We start from the raw sequence: 20234 nt of genomic DNA, 5'->3' as shown, positions 1-20234 counted from the left end.
CTCCAGCAGACCCCCCGTGACCCTGTGTTTGGATTCAGCGGGTTGGATAATGGATGGATGGATGGATGTTATTTGGAATTATTATTATTATTATTTGTCATTATTAAACCTTTTTCTTTTAGTGTTTTGCATGTTTTTGACAGTATATATCGCATTAGCATTATTATTGTTTTTACGAATTATTATTTCACATTTTTACTTTGTACTTTAAGTGTTTTGCATGTTTCACAGTAGAAAGATGAGATTCAATAAAAATGTCATTTTTCAGGCCAAAAAATGCAATGCTTTTTACTTGTTTTTTTTGAGAATAAATGTAATACTAAGGAGGTATGCTTCCTTTTTGTGTGAGGAGGAACTATGAGGAGACATTTTCAAAAAGTGATTAACGCGAGTGACTGAAGATATATAACTTGTCAAATTATAGAAAGACATGAGTCTTCCTGCTGTATCTTTAATTTCAAGATTATTTTAAACTAGCTGTCCTTCGTGGCTCCACCCACATAGTTGCAAAAGAGAACAAAATTTAAAAATCAATTTAAAAATAAAAAACATGTAATTCTGGCCGAGCGGAAGGTAGGTACACTCCAACATCAAACACTGGCACTGTATCTGATTGCGTTCAGCTCTGATGGGAGAGAGTCCCACGTGTCGGAAAAAGAGCACGTGGCCGTGATATCTCTGTCAATCAGCAGCTACTCTCTAAAATACACATAGTGCTGATCTCTCTCTCAAAAACGTCAAACGTTACTCCTTAACAATCTGTAGATTATAATGCCTGTTGAACAAACAGGTATTGTTATCTAAGCTGAGGCGAGGTACACTCTTAACATGTGGTGAGAGGTGCAGCAACTCGAACAAAGGCTGGCTCGCCCGGCTCCCTAATCCTGAGGCACCACAATCCCCTCAGCCCACAGCCTCTGTCTCTTGGATTCACACGAATAGATTGGAGCTGCAACCGAACTATAATACTTCACCTGATGAGAGAAGTCTCAAAATCAACCAGAACGTTCAAGCAAATTCTAGAAAAAAAACCCGATCTAAATCCATTAAGTAGTTCTCTCGTGAAACGTTGACAGACAGACAGACGTTGGATTTTTATTTGTTTATTTATGTCCAATTGAGGAATAAATTTGGCTGTTTAGTTGAAGGGTGTCTACATGGAGATTCATAACACATGAATAGGTTATTGAATAACATTTATTATTTAAGAAATACTGATGTTAACTGTTCATTACTATTCAAATTAGAACATTAGAACACCCTAGACGAGAACAGGCCATTCAGCCCAACAAAGCTCGCCAGTCCTATCCACTTATTTCTTCCAAAAAAAACATCAAGTCAAGTTTTGAAAGTCCCTAAAGTCTTACTGTCTACCACAGTACTTGGTAGCTTATTCCAAGTGTCTATCGTTCTTTGTGTAAAGAAAACCTTCCTAATGTTTGTGCGAAATTTACCATTAACAAGTTTCCAACTGTGTCCCTGTGTTCTTGATGAACTCATTTTAAAATGTCCGTCTCGATCCATTGTACCAATTCCCTTCATCATTTTAAACACTTCACTCAGGTCACCTCTTAATCTTCTTTTGCTTAAACTGTAAAGGCTCAGCTCTTTTAATCTTTCCTCATAATTCAACCTCTGTAGCCCTGGACTCAGCCTGGTTGCTCTTCTCTGGACCTTCTCTAGCGCTATGTCCTTTTTGTAGCCTGGAGACCAAAACTTCACACAGAACTCAAGATGAGGCCTCACCAGTGTGTTATAAAAGTTGAGCATAACCTCCTTGGACTTGTACTCCACACATCAAGGTGCTATATAACCTAAATAGTTCTTCTTAGATGTCATTCCATGCTTATGCATATGTTATGAAGTCACTATGTAGACACCCTTCAAATAATGTGCTACTGAAATTTGTCACATTTTAATTAATGTTCTCTATGCATGGTTTAGTAACTTCTAAAAAGCCACCACGCTAATTCAGTCAAAATAAATCGAATGAGGACATCAGTCCCAATATCAAGCCCTAGTTACAGAACTCCTTATTCAATTATAGAACATATTTAAGTATAAAATAATTCCTTAATATTTTGAGTAAACACGCTGTCTTCATTAGGAATTAGTTTTCATTGCTTTTCAGCATCAAGAGCTTTAACCTTTGCTGTCATGGTTGCCTTAGACAAGTAGAACATGATTGGAAAGAAATAAATAAATACCAAAAATATGTCAAGTTTGCCAAGCGATGGAGATGGAGGAAGTGGCATGCCAAAATGTTTTACGAAAATGAGTGTGGTAATACAGTTAGAAGCACTCCCGGTGGCGCCAGCCCTCAGATCTGTATTCGGTGTACAGGTTGGAGTGGGTTTAGAAGTGTCTACTGATTCACTCCATTAATTTCTGCATGTCGCGCACTGTGTTCATTTCCAGATGTTGCATATGCTATACACTGCTTTGGAATATGCGAGCAAGGTTCAAATTTATAAAATCTAAAGTGTCGTCTGTGAGCCATACATAGATATTAAGGGAAAAAACTGTATGCTGGGGAATATTTTTTTTTATTTTAAATGTATAGTAATGCCGCTAAATAGAACCAGCTGGGCAAGATGGACATCTTTATATATAATACGCTACTGCGGCTGTCCATTTGTCTGTCCAGGATTTTAAATCGCCTGTAGCTCGTAAACCGTTTGACCTATTGACCTGAAATTTGGTACACATATACTACGTGACGTCTACTGTCCGCTTTCATAGTGATGACTGACCTCCAAGGTTATTCCTCTTTTTATTTTTATTTTATTTTATTGCAGAATCAACTCTCGGCAGCATGCAGCAGGGGGGGCTGTGTGGCGCTTGCGTACGGGCGCCGTTCTCATACCTACCACCTTCACCATCACTTCCCCTACCTCTTCATATCTTAAATCATTCTGGTAAATTGCATTGGGAACCGACTATAGCCAGTTCCGGCTGTTTAAGGGTTATCTGTTATTTCCATTAATCTCATTAGTAAGCTACCATTAATATCCCATTAACAAGACCAAGCTATTATAAACACGTTTTTAAAGGATGCGAAGTATCGTCCAATTATTGTTATCATCAATGTCTCAGAAAATATCAATATATAATTTTTTGCCAATATCTCAGACCCCTGTCTCTCACCCCTTCATCACCTAATAACTGATGTGTGGTGAATGTACTGTGCTGGTGACAGAATGGCTGCCGTTGCGTCATCCTACACATTGATAGTTGTTGAAGTGTGCCCCACCCCCTCATGTAAAGCACTCTGAGTGTTGAAAAAACTCGTAGATCCGTCCCACCTTAAATCGCTTCACACCTCTCCATCAGCGTCTTTTGTCCTGTAAATGTGTTGATAAGCAGCAAGCGGCCTATCACATCCCCCACCCCGCACAGTTTTCTCAGCTCAAGTCTGTTTACCTGCGTGTCAGTTGCTTAGAGCTGTATAGAGTGAGAAGTCAAGCAAAATGACACCTTTTATAAATACTATATCGTTATTTGGAACACATGCATTTCATGTGTGTTCCGTGTCCTACAACAATCTGTGTACAGTAAACACATCGTTAAAACAAATGTTTTTCATGTTTTAGTAATAATTGACAAAATGTAGACATGAAGTGTATAATGTGTGAAGCCTGAAGGCCAAATATCAAATAAACACTTTCACAAAAGGTACAAATATAACAGAACAAGTGCGCTCCTATTCAAGAATATAACTGCAGAAAAAGAACCCGCGTTAGGGTGCGCCATTGACACGCATTTGCTATGACCGCTTCGGTGGTGCAACGGTATCAACTGTTGGCTGGTAATCAAAACTTCATGGGTTTGATCCCGGACGAGTCCGTTTTTGAGAAGCCCTTATTCATACTATTTTAGAATAAAACATATATTTGATTTCAATCTGTAACAGCCGGTGTAAATGTATGATACTTGTAAAGGTTAGCTTTGTGTTTTTTTTGTTTTTTTTATTATTAATTCAGTTTTATTCTCTCAGTCGCGTTCACGATCCAACCCCCAAATCTGACACTGCTGTTTTAACATAAAGATATGCTATAACAGAGGTGAACTCAGATGATGACGACGGTTCTACATCGTGGCAAGAATGCATGTCGCATTTTTGCCATCGCTGTACTTTGTATATGGTACACGGGAAGCTCTGCAGTCTATTTGTGACTTTATGCTGTAGGAAGTAAGTAAATAAATAAAGGTAAATAACATTCGATCTGGCTTTTATGTAAGTAACATATAAATGTTAATGTTTTGGGCACAAGCACCATCCAGATCTAAACACTAGCATGGAGAGTCGCTCGCGTACTGAAGAGTCTATAGCTGCAGGTGGAAGCTGCCATCGCTGTACTTTGTATATAAGAGCCAGATCGAATGTTATTTACTTATTATTTACTTATTTACCTTTATTTATTGCAGTTGTCGTCGTCTTCTTCTTTCTCCACTCTAGAGGTTTTTCTCACTGGTGTGGATCCCACCAATTCAGTTGTAGGCACTTGCTGAGAATTGGCTGACTCCCCTCCTCCTTTTAATTCTTTTTCTCTCTTGAAGGCTTCTCTCTAATCAATTACACTCTCCTCAAACTGTCAACGGTTAGGATTAATGGGTCTTCCAGTGCTACTATTGCTAAATGGCAGTTTAAGGGGCAGTTAATCTGCAGGCAAGTGGCCAGTAATCCTCATTCTGTCTCTTATTTGTAACCTTCTCATGCCCCCAGGGCCCGCTGTTTGGGTCACTGGCCTCTGCTCAAGCTAATACAGCGGATTCAGAAAGTCTTAGATCCCTTTACTTTTTTCACATTTTGTTATGTTGCAGCCTTTTGCTAAAATCATTTAAATTAATTTTTTTCCTCTCATCAAGCAGCATTCAATAGCCCAGAATCAGAAAGGCAAAATGGGATTTTAGAACATTTTCCAAATTTATTAAAAATAGAAAACTGAGATATCCTATTGACACAAGTATTCAGACCCTTTTACTATGACACTTGAAATCTGGCTGAGGTGCATCCCCTTCTATTGACCATCGTTGAGATGTTTCTACACCTTGTGTTTGGAGTCCACCTGTAGTCAATTGAGTTGAATTGACCAGATTAGGAAAGTCACGCACCTGTCTATAGAAGGTCCAACAGCCGAGTACAAAAAACAATCCATGAGGTCAAAGGAACTGCCTGCAGTGCTTAGAGACAGGATTGTGTCAAGGCAGTGATTTGGGGGAGGCTACCAAAAAACAAATCCCAGAGCATTGAAGAGTTCAGGGGCCTACTTAATTCCTACATGAAAGAAGTTAGGAAGAACCACGACTCTTCTTAAAGCTGGCCACCCAGCCAAACTGAGTAATCATGGGAGAAGAGCGTTGGGTAAGAGAGTTGACCAGAAACCCAATGGTCACTCTGTCTGAGCTCCAGATAACCAGTGTGTGTAGACATGTGAGAAACTTCCAGCAGGACAACTGTCCCTCAACACTACACCGATCTGTCCTTTATGACAGCATGGCCAGGCAGACGCCTTTCCTCAGTAGAAGACTCGTGAAAGCCTGCTGGGAGTTTGCAAAAAGGCAGCTGAAGGTTCTCCTGAGTTGAAACCAACATTAACGTCCTGTCTGGAGGAAACCGGGCACCACTCATCACCTACACTTGAAATCAGAAGTTTCCATACACTTAGGGTGAAAACTCTTAAAACTCTCTTTGTAGCCCCTCCACATACTTTATACTAACAAACTATAAATTTAGCATATCGTTTAATTAAGACATCTACTTTGTACAGGTCAAAAGTCATCTTTTGCATCAATGAGTATTTCGCTTTTTATTGACCATATCACAATTCCAGTGGGTCACAAGTTTACATGAACTTTGTTAACTGGGCCTTTAAACTGGTTTGGAAAATTCCAGAAAATGGTGTCAAGCCTTTAGGCAAGTAGACAATTAGCTTCTGAGAGCCAGTTAGCCTCATTGGAGTCAATATGTGGATGGATGTTATGTCCTACCATCAAACTCGCTGACTCTTTGCTTAACATATGTCTCCAGCAGGGGGTGCTTGCTCCCTGAGATTGTGTTCTTTATTGAATGCAGAATAGACATGAGCTTTATACACATCCCTTTAGTAACCATGGCAGAGGTCATGAGAGAAATATGATACAAAAAGAGACAGACATACAGACATATTGTGAGAATAGACGCTGTATAGCGCCCGCCCGCCACAGACTCGGACAGAGGCACGTGTTAAAACACAAAGGACTTTTATTTTTCTTCACCTGTGGGGGCACGTCTTCCCCGTGAACCCCATAGGCAATACACAGTCACAAAGCACTTAAATCACACAACAAACACTCTTCTGGCACCACCACTCCTCCCTGGCAACCTCGTCCTCTTCCTCCCGATTCTGGCTCCTGAGTGGTGGTTGCTGGCCCTTTTTATAGCTCACCCGGAAGTGCTCCAGGTGCTTGATCACCGTTTTCTGATTGCACTTCCGGGCAGGGATGTATAGTTGTCCAGGCCGGCTCAGGGACCCATGCAGCAAACCCTGGTGGCCACCCCAGATCCCAACAGGGCTGTGGAGAACTCCATCTCTCATGGAGCCCTGTGGGAAACTGAGGCACCATCGTCATCCAGGGAGGCTGCCACCAAGCGTCCCGGGGGAGGTACTGAGACGCCCATGGTTGCTCCCCCGGAACATATGTAGAAGGGGCATCGGCTGCCCGCCACAATATGTATGTAAGGTAAGTAAGGTAGTAAGGTAAGTAAGTAAAAGTTTGGAACGGGACGAGACGTGATTTTCTCAGAGAGACACTTTCATATCCCACGAGATGAGACTTTGTGCCAAGAGATTTCACCAACGCCCAGGGCTGGAAATTAAACAAAAAGTAGATGACAAAGTAGAACGTTGTGAAGAATTCAAAAATGTTGACGCGATACACATGCAGAGCACGTTAGAGATAATGGAAGTACGAAAATTCGAAAGTCTCAAAAAAAGGATAGTAAAGATCACATTAGTGCAAACAAATGGAAATTTACTCAGTGAAATAATGGAACAGCGAAAAGAGATTGTATGTATTGTCCGGATTTAAACTTTGTTGTTTGGAAGTGAAATCCCACGAGAGAAATCATTTCTCATTTGTGTGAATGCTGTTAGAAACGATGTTCACTCACGGGCAGTTATATGTTGCATTGTCACAGTGTAATTCCAAACACGGAATCAAAATTCAGTGCGATATTGATGAAAAGGTAAAAGCAAAAAGAGATCAAATATGTGGACGTAGGTGTATATAAATATATATACAGTATATACAGGGTGAGTCAAAATTATGTTAACATTTTAATGGCAGAAACAATTTATTCACAAAACATTCTTCATATGTGCAAGATTGATTTACAGGAATGTTGCAACGTGTTCGCCATCATGTTCAACCTATGTACCATATGTGGCACATAAGTTGTCCACGTGTATGTGTGTGTGTGTGTGTGTATATATATATATATATATATATATATATATATATATATATATATATATATATATATATATATATATATATATATATATATATATATTTTTTTTTACTTTAAAATGTAGCTTCCTTTCCCAACAATGTATAATTATTTATACATGCATACTCAGGCTGAAGATAAGACATTGCAATGGTACAATCATCAATCATCCAGTTCTTCATTTGGGAATGCTTGATGAGAGAGAGAGTAGGGAGCAGGTCAAGGAGACACTGGAGAGGTGGAGATCTGCTCTTGAGAGGAGAGGAATGAAGGTCAGTAGGATCACCAAGACAGAATACATGTGTGTGAATGAGAGGAAGGTCAGATGAGTGGTGAGGATGCAGAGAGTAGAGTTGGTGAAGGTGGAGGAGTTTAAATACTTCGGATCAACAGTACAGAGTAACAGGGATTATGGAAGAGAGGTGAAAAAGAGAGTGCAGGCAGGGTAGAGTGGGTGGAGAAGAGTGTCATGAGTGATTTGTGACAGACGGGTATCAGCAAGAGTGAAAGGGAAGGTCTACAGGTCAGTAGTGAGACCAGCTATGTTATATGGGCTGGAGACGGTGGCATAGACCAGAAAGCCGGAGACACAGCTGGAGTTGGCAGAGTTAAAGATGCTAAGCTTTGCATTGGGTGTGACGAGGATGGAGAAGATTAGAAATGAGGACATTAGAGGGTCAGCTCAGGTGGGACGTTTTGGAGACAAAGTCAGAGAGGCGAGATTGCGTTGGTTTGGACATGTACAGTGGAGAGATGCTGGGTATATTGGGAGAAGGATGCTAAGGATAGAGCTGCCTGGTAAGAGAAGAAGAGGAAGGCCTAAGCGAAGGTTTATGGATGTGGTGAGAGAGGACATGCAGGTATTGGGTGTAACAGAACAAGATGATGAGGACAGTAAGATATGGAGAAAGATGATCCGTTGTGGCAACCCCTATAAAGTGAGTTTTAAAGAATTCACCCTAAATGGATGGAAACTTTGTACTTCAACTGTATTGAATACCATTTCAGCAAATAGTTGTTGCTGCATCAATCTGTGGACCTATTTGTCTGCAGCAGGGATTGGGAAATTAGACCGGGTGGTGGGAAAGCTAAGGTGGGCAATGACCTGAACCTCCACCTGGACCAAAAGTTCATCAAACAGGACAAAATATACACAACACAAGAGTGGCTTAGGGACAAATGTGTGAATGGAACCCAGTTGAGAGACCTGGAAATAGCCATCTACTTAATAGCCTTCTTGAACTGCTCCATTTGTCTCTCCTTATCTCTGTTTCTTCATTTTCCTTCCATCTCATTTACGTTGCTGTGTCTATCCATGGCGTCAGTTACCAAGTCTTAAGGAAAAATAATATAATCAAACTCCAGATCACAATGGCACATTTTAAAACCTTTGGCTGCTGGGGGCAATTACTTTTTCACATGGGTTATATTGGTTTTGGTGAACTTTTTTTCCCTTCGATAAATTAAGTGATCATTTAAAAAGTGCATACGGTTTACACTCAGGTGGCCTTTGTATTATACTAAAATTGTTTGGAGATCAGAAACAATTAAAAGTATTATGACTAAGCCAAAATAGAGAAAATCAGGATGGGGGCAAATACTTTTTCACTGCACTGTATGTCTCTCTTTATGTTTAGTTTTATCAAAGGTACTTATAAATATAACAATGATTGTTTTGTGTAGAATTAATGGGGGGTTTTTTTCGTTTTTTTTTTTTTTTTTTTTTTGCAATTGATTGGTCCTAAAAATCTGCTGTTAAAGTCGACAGGCGCAAAATACAAGAAATACAGAAGTCTGCCAGGCCGTGTGTCTCCCAGCACATTGTGGCATTTGACTGGCAAATATAAGCTCTGATCTCAGCACAGTACTGTTTATGCAGAGAGTCGCCCACACTGTATTCAAGCTGGCCCAAAGAAACAAAATAATAGAAATTTAAAGAGAAAAAATGGATCAGTAAGCAGACAACTAGAAACAGACTGACAGCAACAAATAATTTCAAGTTCAAGGGCAGCTGTTATGCCAGGTTGTTATGCAGCCTGTCAGGATAGCGACCGCTGTGCACCTTTAAAAGCTGGTGAGCACAGAAGGGAAGATCTTGATTAGCCCTCTTAAGTAAAAGTAGCCAAGAGGCGAACAAAGAATTAAAAATGAAGGAAAAACAGATTAGGAGATGAAAAGGGAAACTTTTCTTAAAACTTAAAGGGGTCAAAAAGTAGAGGCGCAAGCCCCCAAAAAAAGTTTAAAGTGAAAGAGCTACGGAAAGGTCTAGATCATTGTTTCTCAACCTTTTTGGTGTCATGACACACTTTTTCCCAAGTAAGTGTCTTTGTGATCCACCATAGGTGTGGAGTGTGTCCTGGAGGGGGCGCTAGCTCCCTAGGATTGAGTTCTTTTGTGATTGCGGTGTGTTACTTAACCCGAATCTATATAGATACTAGGGGGCTCTGCCCCCTGCTTGCTTTGCTTACCAACCCCCGGGCGGGTGCTACGCGCTAGCCATTTTGTCTCATATGTATAATAGAGCTAACTATGTTACATTACAGAGAGTAATTATCCATAGAAAAAAATAGTAAAACATCATAAATTGAAAGAAAATTATGTTTCATATTGCGTTAGAGGTATTTGTTGCGTTATATGTTTTCGTTCTGTTTTGCTTTGAGATTAACACGCGAATACTTTTTAAACTTACACTTTTACTTTAAAACTTCAGTAGAAACAATTTTTCGTCAATATCGCAATGAATTTTGATTCCTTGTTTGGACTTTCATTGTGACAACGCAACGTTTCACTGCCTGTGAGTGAATTTTGTTTCTTTCTCTCTAATAAATAAACCGACTTTTTCGAGTGTTTGTCCCTGTGATTTGTTAATTGTCATAGCAAAAGCTATTCTAATGGGAAACTGTAAATGTTTTAATACGAAGGGCAAGATCTCCTTTGGGTTCTAATGTTACCTTTCTTGTCGCCTGTTAAAATTTTATATGTCAGAATTGTTGGACCAATTTTCAATACAACTAATCTTGTCCTATTGCATAGCCCATCACTCAGACATACATTATGGAATAACATTACAATAAATCCTTCTTTCAACAGTAATTTGACTGGTGGAAGACTGAACGGTGTTAACAGTTGTAGATATTCTTCGTGATGTTGTAAGTTGACGTTTTCATCTTCCACACCATCACCACCAACTCTTTCAGCAGTCTTTTGATACGCATTTAACCAATTTGCTATGTAACCAATCGACAATTTTCGCATTAATTCATTTGACTTCATCGTTTCTCGGTGCTAGGATTGCCCGTTTACTCATTTCTTCTGTTGATAACCCTTCGGGATGAAATTCTTCAATAAGATTTGGACATAATAAGTATACTTTTATTGGGAGCGTAACTCTTTAAGGGCTGAATATTTTTCCAAAAAAAAACTGCTAACAAAGCAATGGTTTCACACATAAGTCAACATAAAATGTCTGTGGCTGGCGCCTGTTTGTCGTCTCTGGCAGCTGCTCGGGGGCAGCTCGACGGCCAGAAGGAATTCCATGCCGGGCCAGCTGCCTGGCTAGCTTTCTGTGATGTCGGCAGTGGCAGTGCAATGCAGTCTAATTCGTACCTCTTGTCATTGTAAGCGCTAGTATCCTCCTAGGTAAATGTTGTCCTTAACAGGCACATAAGCTACGTAAACATGTTCAGCAGTACGATCAGCTAATGCTGATACCTCAATTTCATTTTTGAGTCCAACAAATCAGAGTACAATTCAACGGTAACACACAAAATGTCACCCGCGGAGCATTTTGCTTTGCACAGTCGCTTTGGTCTCTCGCCAAATGTCAATGCCATTTTAGAGGTTGTTTGCTCTTCGCTACTCATTCACGCAAAGGCGATCAGTCAAATCAATGAAGTAACCTTTCCTTCTAGCAAAAAAAGTAAAACTAAAACGTATTAGCGAGTTTTGTCGCCATTTATGCCCGATTACCATCCTCTACCCCCTGAATTTCGACAAACGTCGACATCCACCCTGAAAGAGTTAAAGTGAGGAAAACGTAAACATTTATAAGAGTTGAGAGCGCAGGAACTGTGTCTGACGAGGACTGTGGGCGTGGGACGTGAACCGGAAATGGTTGAGAGGAGGGCGGTACTTAAAAAAAAAAAAAAAAAAAAATCTCTTGGCAATAATCTCGCCTCAAGATTTTCAGAGATAACATAAAAGGCGATAACCTTCCCAAGTGATACGACGGTTAGAAATCACGTAGGAGAATTAACTTTGTTTAATGTCGGCTTACACTGCATATGATTCAAAGACAAATGAAGTAAGTGACATGACCCGGTCTGGGAGTCGGGCCCGTGGCGTGGAGTCTGTCGTCAATGTAGATGTGGAAGGCATTCTTAGGAACAGGTGGCGACGTCTTCCATCCGTTCGTTGGCTTCAAAGGTGTGCCGGGCAATGTTCCAAGGCTTTATACTTTTTGCCCATGTCCAGGGCCCCCTTTAGATAAGCATACAAATCCAAACAAGGCAACAATGCTTAAACAAGAATACAATCCCATGCTGACTTAACACATAGAAATAGCACACGGTTACTGCATCTTGACTGCATGCTGTCCATTTGTCCTAATCCATCTTTTGTCATACTGCTTGCCTGTGCTTAATCTGGCTATGTGTCAACTGTGCATGTGAGCAGTAAAAAAGCAGATTTATAGGATATATTTGCACAGAGTACAGTGACATATTAAACTTATGCCTACAGGGTTTTAGATGGATCATCCGTTCATCCCTCAAACATGGTCATCAGAGCTTAGAGCTGTCCCCTTTGGTGAATTAAGTCTGATCATTAGAGCGTTCCCACTTGGTGAATCGAGTGCAATCGTCAAACCATTCCCCCATTGGTCAATCTGCTTAAGGCTGCCACCCCTTGCTGAATGGAGTACGATCCTCAGAGCTTAGGGCTGCTCCCGCTGGTGAAAAGAGCGCCCTGATCAGTGCGTTACCACTTGGTCAATCGAGCGCACCCATCAGCGCGTTCGCCCTAAGTGAATCAAGCGTGATTGTGAGATTGTCGCACAGGTGACCCTCTGTGACTCATTGCAATTGTCAACAGTAGAAACTCGTGACTCACCGGAAGCAGTGTTGAGAAACACTAGTCTAGAAGGTCTAGAACACTAATAAAAATTTGTTGCACTAGCTACTACTGTAAAAAGTTGTGTACTTGAATCCGAAATCTTGGAACACCAGCAGTTGCATTCAGCCATCTTTAATATTATGGGTAGAGTTATGGCTCTGAGGTTAGGGATCTGTGCCTGCAATCAGAAGGTTGCCGGTTCGAATCCCGTCAACGCCAGGAGTGACTCTACACCATTGGGCCCTTAACCTGAAATTGTGACGTTAACCCGCATCCAGCCTTGCAAGCAGGTCGTCTAACTTACAGGGAAAACTTGGGGTTGGTAGCAGGATTGGCACACCAGCTACCGACAAAAACCTCCCTCTGTTCCATTCCGTCTGAAGTAGTGTGGTGCTGAGGTGTCACCACTGCATGGCTGCACTCGGGTTCTAATCTGGGATTCTGAGGTGGCTTGTCATGTGGTGGGTGCAGCAACGCGCTGTGTCAATGCAGGCTCCTCACCTCCTCCTCCATCTTAAATACCCTCCGGATGATAACAACACAACTTGGTAGCAAGGCATAACCTTGCCATTAACAATATGGCCCTGGATTTTATACAAAATAACAATAAGAATTCCTAACATTTAAAATTGGTAAAAATACATGCATAAAGAGAATGATAATGATGTCTAAAATATTTTTTAAAATCCTTAAGTCACTGAGTTTAGGCTCAGAGCGCTGTAGCAAGCTGTCCTTTGGAGTCTGGCAGCTACTCAAAAGGGTACAAGCTAGCTGAGGCATCTTACGAAGCCACCTGAGTAATCGCAGAGGGATAAATCAAGGAAAAATTAGTCTTTGTCTTAAACTTTCCGGAGGACACTGTGCCCATCATCTCCATAGCTACTGATGACATTGTGAGATAAGCAGGATAGTTGCCTCTGTGTTATTAATATGTATTTTTATTTTTGTCTCCTTTGCCCCTTCCATTTTCAGGATGATTGACTGGCTGTCATGGCCTCTTGCTCATCACGTGGAGACGTGGGTGATTGCGCTGCTAAAGGGACTGGCAGCGGTACAGAAGTTCACTATTCTCATCGATGTCACTCTGCTGAAAATTGAACTGGTATGTGTGTGGGATGAGGGAGCCGACTGCCAAAGTAGGCCCTTTAGCTTTTTGTGTGCAGTTTTATGATGCTGAGGCCTCTGTGTAATAAAATGATGGATTGCATTAGAAAGCATATTGATTTGGGGCTAAAAATATTCTAAGAAGTGAACTTAAGGAGTTCATGGATTTTGTATGATGTTACAGAGAGAAGAAAATATGAATTTGGACGTACTCTGTGTGTATGTGTGGTCCACAGTGTATTCATAATGCATTCAGACCTGCTTTACTTTTTTCACATTTTGTTATGTTGTAGACTTAGGTTAAAATTGCTTAATATCATTTTGTCCCCTTATTAAGAAAAACTCCACACTCCAGAATAACAAAGAGAGAATATGATTTTAGAAAATATAGATAAGAAAGGTTCAGAGACTTTGCTTTGGCTCAAGTACATCTCATACTTTTGATCTTTGTTGAGGTGTCTGGAGTCCACATGTTGTCAATACATTGGATTGATGTCCATCTCCATCCATCCATCCATTTTCCAACCCGCTGAATCCGAACACAGGGTCACGGGGGTCTGCTGGAGCCAATCCCAGCCAACACAGGGCACAAGGCAGAAACCAATCCCGGGCAGGGTGCCAACCCACCGCAGGACACACACAAACACACCCACACACCAAGCACACACTAGGGCCAATTTAGAATCGCCAATCCACCTAACCTGCATGTCTTTGGACTGTGGGAGGAAACCAGAGCACTCAGAGGAAACCCACGCAGACACGGGGAGAACATGCAAACTCCACGCAGGGAGGGCCCGGGAAGCGAACCCGGGTCTCCTAACTGCGAAGCAGCAGCGCTACCACTGCGCCACTGTGCCGCCCTTGATGTCCATCTCTGTCCTTCTATTAGAACATTAGAACAATCTGGACGAGAGCAGGCCAATCCGGCCCAACAAAGCTCCCCAGTCCTATCCACAATGTCAAGTTTTGAAAGTTTCTAAAGCCCTACTGTCTACCACACTACTTGGTAGCTTATTCCATGTGTCTGTGGTTCTCTGTGTAAAGAAAAACTTCCTAATGTTTGTGCAAAATTTCCCCTTAACAAGTTTCCAACTGTGGCCATGTGTTGTTGACGTACTCATTTTAAAGTTACCGCCTCGTTCCACTTCACTTCATCATTTTAAACACTTCAGTCAGGTCTCCTCTCCATCTCTGTAAAGGCTCAGCTCTTTTATTCTTTCCTCATAACTCATCCCCTGTAGTCCTTAATCAGCCTTGTCGCTGTTCTCTGGGCTTTTTCTAGTGCTGGTTATGTCCTTTTTGGAGACCTAAACTGTACCCAGTACTCCAGATGTGGCCTCACCAGTGTGTTATAAAGCTTGAGCAGAACCTCCTGTGACTTGTACTCCACACATCAAGGCGCTATATAACCTGACAGTCTGTTAGCCTTCTTAATAGCTTGTCTGGCAGTTGATAATGTCAAGTCCACTACGACTCCGAAGTCCTTCTCATAAGGTGGACTTTCGATTTTCAGACCTCCCATTATGTATTCAAACCTCACATTTTTACTTCCTACGTGTAATACTTTATATTTGAATATATTACATTTTCTTATGCTTAGATTGTAAAGGCTCAGCTCTTTTAATTTTTCCTCTTCACTCATCCCCTGTAGCCCTGAATCAGCCTAGTTGCTCTTTTCTGAACCTTCTCCAGTGCTGTTATGTCCTTTTTATAGACCAAAACCGCACACAGGACTCCAGATGAGGCCTCACCAGTGTGTTATAAAGCTTGAGCAGAACCGCCTGTGACTTGTCCTTCACACATCAAGGCGCTATATAACCTGACATTCTGTCAGCCTTCTTAATGGCTTGTCTGGCAGTTTATAGTGTTGAATCCATTACGACTCCTAAGTCCTTCTCATAAGGTGGACTCTCGATTTTCAACCTCCGATTGTGTATTCAAACCTCACGTTTTTACTTCCTACATATACTGACATTAAATTTCATCTGCCCAAGCCTGTGTGCTGTCCAAGACCCTCATGGATGGGTCCCTTATCAATGGAGTCTCAATTATGTGACAATGCATATAAGGTTGGTATCATCTGCAAACTGAACCAACTTTTTATTTATATTCCTGTCCATGATGGCTGCATCATGCTGTGGGGTTGTTTTTTTAGTAATGGGGATTGGGGGGCTAGATCTGGTTGAATGAAGTAAAGCTGAACAGAGCAAAATACAGTAATATCCTTAATTAAGATCTGCTCCAGAGTGCTCTGGACCATAGAGTGGGCCAGAAGTTCATCTTCCAACAGAACAAAGCAAAGACAACACGTAAGCCACTTAGGAACAAAACTGTGAATGTCCTCGAGTTGTCCAGGCATATCATGGACTTGAACCCAATCATGGCTCCACTCATCACCTGTGTAAATTTCATCTGCCACAAATCTCTCCACAGGCCTGTCTGCTGTCCAGGTCCCTCTGTGATGATTCAATAGATTCCAGATTTTCTGACAATCCACGTAGCTTGGTATCATCTGCAGACTTAACCAACTTGTTATTTATATTCCTATCCAAATCATCTGTGCACTCCCATTCCATTGGTGAAACATGGTGGTGGCAGCATCATGCTGTGGTGTTGTTTTTAGCCACAGGGATTGGGAGACAAGTTAGGCCTGAGTGAAAGCTGAACAGAGCAAAATACAGAGACATCCTTAATGAAAACCTGCCCCAGAGTGCTCTGGATGTTAGAGTGGGCCAAAGACTCATCTTTCAATGGGACAAAGCAAAAACAACATGGGAGCGTCTTAGGAGCAACTCTGGGAATGTCTTTTGAGTTGCCAGACTTGAACCCAATCAGACATCTTTAGAGAAACCTGAAAATCAATGTCCGCCAATAGTCTCCATCCAGCCTGACAGGGCTGGAGAGGATCTGCAGAGAAGAATGGCCGAAAATCCCCAAATCCAGGTGTGCAAATTTTATCACTTTAGACCAGGGGTCCCCAACTCCGGTCCTGGAGGACCGCAGTGGCTGCAGGTTTTCATTCTTACCCTTTTCTTAATTAGTGACCTGTTTTTGCTGCTAATTGACTTCTTTTGAATTCATTAAATGATAAACCGCCATCCATTTCGCAATGCAGAAGCAGTTATCCACTAATGGCTGAGTTATGTATGAGCAGCAAGCAGAGCGCAGTCGGGCCGCTCCTCTCTCTGTCTTTATCGGTAATCACAGCCTCATTGCATCCCTGATTACGCGAGAGCACTCTGGGCAACGGCAGCACAGAAACCTCCAAGACGATTTATCTTTCAGCATTATATTTGATATCTTGGGTAATATTTCACACAAATCTAATTTCCATTAGGGGATTACTGTGTTTCACATATAACAACCAATAAACTCTATGAAATGTCAACATATGCATTACTGAAGCACTTTTTTTCCCATTAACGTCAGGAGCCCTTACACGGCACTTGTAACTTTATGCTAGAATTTGCAAAAATGTTACTTTTTTTTGGACCGTAAAGAGTTATGATCTCCATCATTAAATCTGCTTTTATCATTCTACAGTGTTGCATTTCTCTACGTATTTTGTAATTGATCAGCAGTTACTTCTGCTCGTTTAATTTCTATAGCATATCACAATATATGGAGACAAAGGGTATGGGGTGTCACCCAGGCCCAAAGCCCTTAGTCTTCCATCACAATGGGATTACAACAACAACAACATTTATTTCTAGAGCACATTTTCATACAAGTGGTGCAGCTCAAAGTGCTTTACAAGATGAAGAAAGAAAAAATATAAAAATTAAATAAGGCAATACTAATTAGCAAAGAATAAAGTAAGGTCTGATGGCCAGGGATGACAGAAAAAAACAAAACTCCAGAGGGCTGAAGATTAAAAAAAAAAACAAAATCTGCAGGAGTTCCGAGGCCACGAGACCACCCGCCAAGCCCCCACTGGGCATTCTACCTACCGTAAATGATCTCAATTGGTCCTCATGGCTTTCAGGCTTCACGTGGAAGAATTAGATGATGATGATGATCATATGGACCTCTGGCCTTCAATTCTTCAATGGAGGGACTGCATGGTGCCCTGATCATCAGGTGGTGGGGGCGCAGATCACCACCACAGAAAACAGGAAAAAGAACAGGAGAGAAAGTAGGGGTTAGTACGAATTGTGGAGCCATGATAAAAATTATAATTAAATGCATATCAGGGTTACACTAAAATGAAGCTATGAGAAAGCCATGTTACCATAACGGGTTTTTATCAGTTTTTTTAAAGTGCTCCACTGTATCAGCCTGCCGAATTTCTATCAGTAAACTCGTATTCCAGATTTGAGGTGCATAACAACAGAAGGCCGCCTCACCACTTCTTTTAAGTTTAGCTCTTGGAATTCTAAGCGGACCCTCATTTGAAGATCTAAAGTTACGATTTGGAGTGTAAGGTTACAGACATCCTGAAATATAGGATGGAGCAGATGATTGAAGGCTTGGTAAACCATCTGCAGTATTTTAAAGTCAATTCTAAATGGAACAGGTAACCAGTGTAACAACACTAAGACTGGCGTGATGTGCTCGGATTTTCTTTTCCTAGTTAAGATTCTGGCAGCTGCAGCTGATTAAAGTATTAAAGGGAGGGGTGCCTGTACACATGGCACAAATACAGTTGATTCAGATAGCATCCACTTTCTACACACTTTGTTTTATTTATATATATTGTGGCAAGCGGCTGGGGGTGGCACCCAGCCGGGATGCCCGGAAGGACCGGAGGAGGGATTACACCTCCTCCAGACCACGAGGGGGCGACCGCCCGGGTGGCTTTGGTGACCAACGGGAACTGAGCTTGGAAGCTCAACCCTATAGGGGCCTATGGTCACTGCCAGGGGGTGTCCCGGTCCTCAGCACTTCCTGCACACCCGGAAGTGCTGGGGGGAAGACGACCAGGGACACCCGAAGTGCTTCCGGGTGCACGGCTGGTACTTCAGCCACACTGGGGATTGCCAGCAGAGGTTAATCGGGAGGCACCTGGAGCACGTCCGGGTGATTATAAAAGGAGCTGCCTTCCTCGTTCGTTGGCTTGAGTCGGGAGCGGAGAAGGACGGAGCTCGGGAGGAGAGGAAAGGAGGCGGCCTGAAGAGAGAGGCATCATTGTGTATACTATAGGGACCTGGACTTTGGGGAAGTTTTGGGGTTGTGTGTGCTTCACTGAAAATAGTATTTATAAATAAAGCATGTGTGGTGACTTACAACGATGTCTGCTTGTCTGTGTCCTGGCCATGCTCCACAATATATAATATATATTTATATCTATATTTATGTATACACAGTATTGGTTTGGTTTAGGTTTATTTGTCATATATAGGTTAACACAGGGTCAACATACAATGAAATGTGTATGACAAGAAAAACAAGTCACTCAGCCTAGATCCAATAAAGCTAAAAAAAAAAAAATTACAAGTTAAAAATAGACTAGCCATATAAAATAAAATGTGTACGTTTTAAAAGAAGTTATAGAGCAATATGAGTTTAATGAGCAGCAAGTACAAATGACAGTTATTGCACAGATAATGTTTTATAAGTACAGATGCATATTCCATAAAGTGCAGATGCATGTTCTAATCAGTATTCAGAGTCTGTGCAGGTACAGTTTGTGTGTGAGTAGTGCAATGTAGGTATAATGTAAGTGTACAGTATGTAAGTGTTCCAAGTGTTGCTGTTGAGGAGTCGAATGGCCTGGTGGTAAAAACTGTTCTTAAGTCTTGTAGTCTGAGCCGCCAAACTCCTGTATCGTCTGCCAGACGGTAACAAGGAGAACAGCTGGCGTGCTGGATGGATGTGGTCCTTTATGATGCTGCTTGTCTTACGCAAGCAACGATGGAGGTAAATGTCTTCAATGGCAGGAAGACTCTTGCCCGTGATGTGCTCTGCTGCCTTCACCACTCTTTGTAGTGATTTCCGGCTGCTGGCAGAGCAGCTCCCATACCAGACGGTAATGCAACCTGTCAGCAGACTCATATATGACATAATATATAATATACAGTAGTATGCAAAAGTTTTAGGCAGGTGTGAAAAAATGCTGTAAACAAAGAATGCTTTCAGAAATATAAATAATGATTGTTTATTGTTATCAATGTACAAAATGCAAAGTGAACGAACAAAAGAAAAATCTAAATCAAATCAATATTTGGTGTTACTACCTTTTGCCTTCAAACCAGCATCAATTCTTATAGGTCCACTTGCACAAAGTCAGGGATTTTGTAGGATTCTAGTCAGGTGTCTGATCAACCAATTCTACCAAACAGGTCCTAATGATCATTAATGTCACACGTAGGTTGAAACACAGTCATTAACTGAAACAGAAACAGCTGTGTAGGAGGCTTCAAACTGGGTGAGGAACAGCCAAACTCTGCTACCAAGGTGAGGTTGTGGAAGACAGTTTCATGTCATGGCAAGATTGAGCACAGCAACAAGACACAAGATAGTTCTACTGCATCAGCAAGGTCTCTCCCAGACAAAGATCTCAAAGCAGACTGGGGTTTCAAGATGT

At 41.5% G+C, this 20234-nt stretch overlaps 1 protein-coding gene across 1 annotated transcript in view; it reads left to right on the top strand.

Annotated features, from left to right (window-relative positions):
* The window catches only part of usp38 (ubiquitin specific peptidase 38), an 85255-nt gene that overhangs the window by 27834 nt on the left and 37187 nt on the right, over positions 1-20234 (top strand). Inside the window, exon 4 of the mRNA XM_028802737.2 lies at positions 13577-13706. Within this exon, the coding sequence (XP_028658570.1) occupies positions 13577-13706 (130 nt within the window). The remainder of the gene's footprint in view (positions 1-13576; positions 13707-20234) is intronic.

The sequence above is a fragment of the Erpetoichthys calabaricus genome, chromosome 5, assembly GCF_900747795.2.
Source record: "Erpetoichthys calabaricus chromosome 5, fErpCal1.3, whole genome shotgun sequence".
NCBI lineage: Eukaryota > Metazoa > Chordata > Cladistia > Polypteriformes > Polypteridae > Erpetoichthys > Erpetoichthys calabaricus.
Note: the sequence above shows the minus strand (reverse complement) of the source record. Positions and strands in the feature narration are given on the sequence as shown.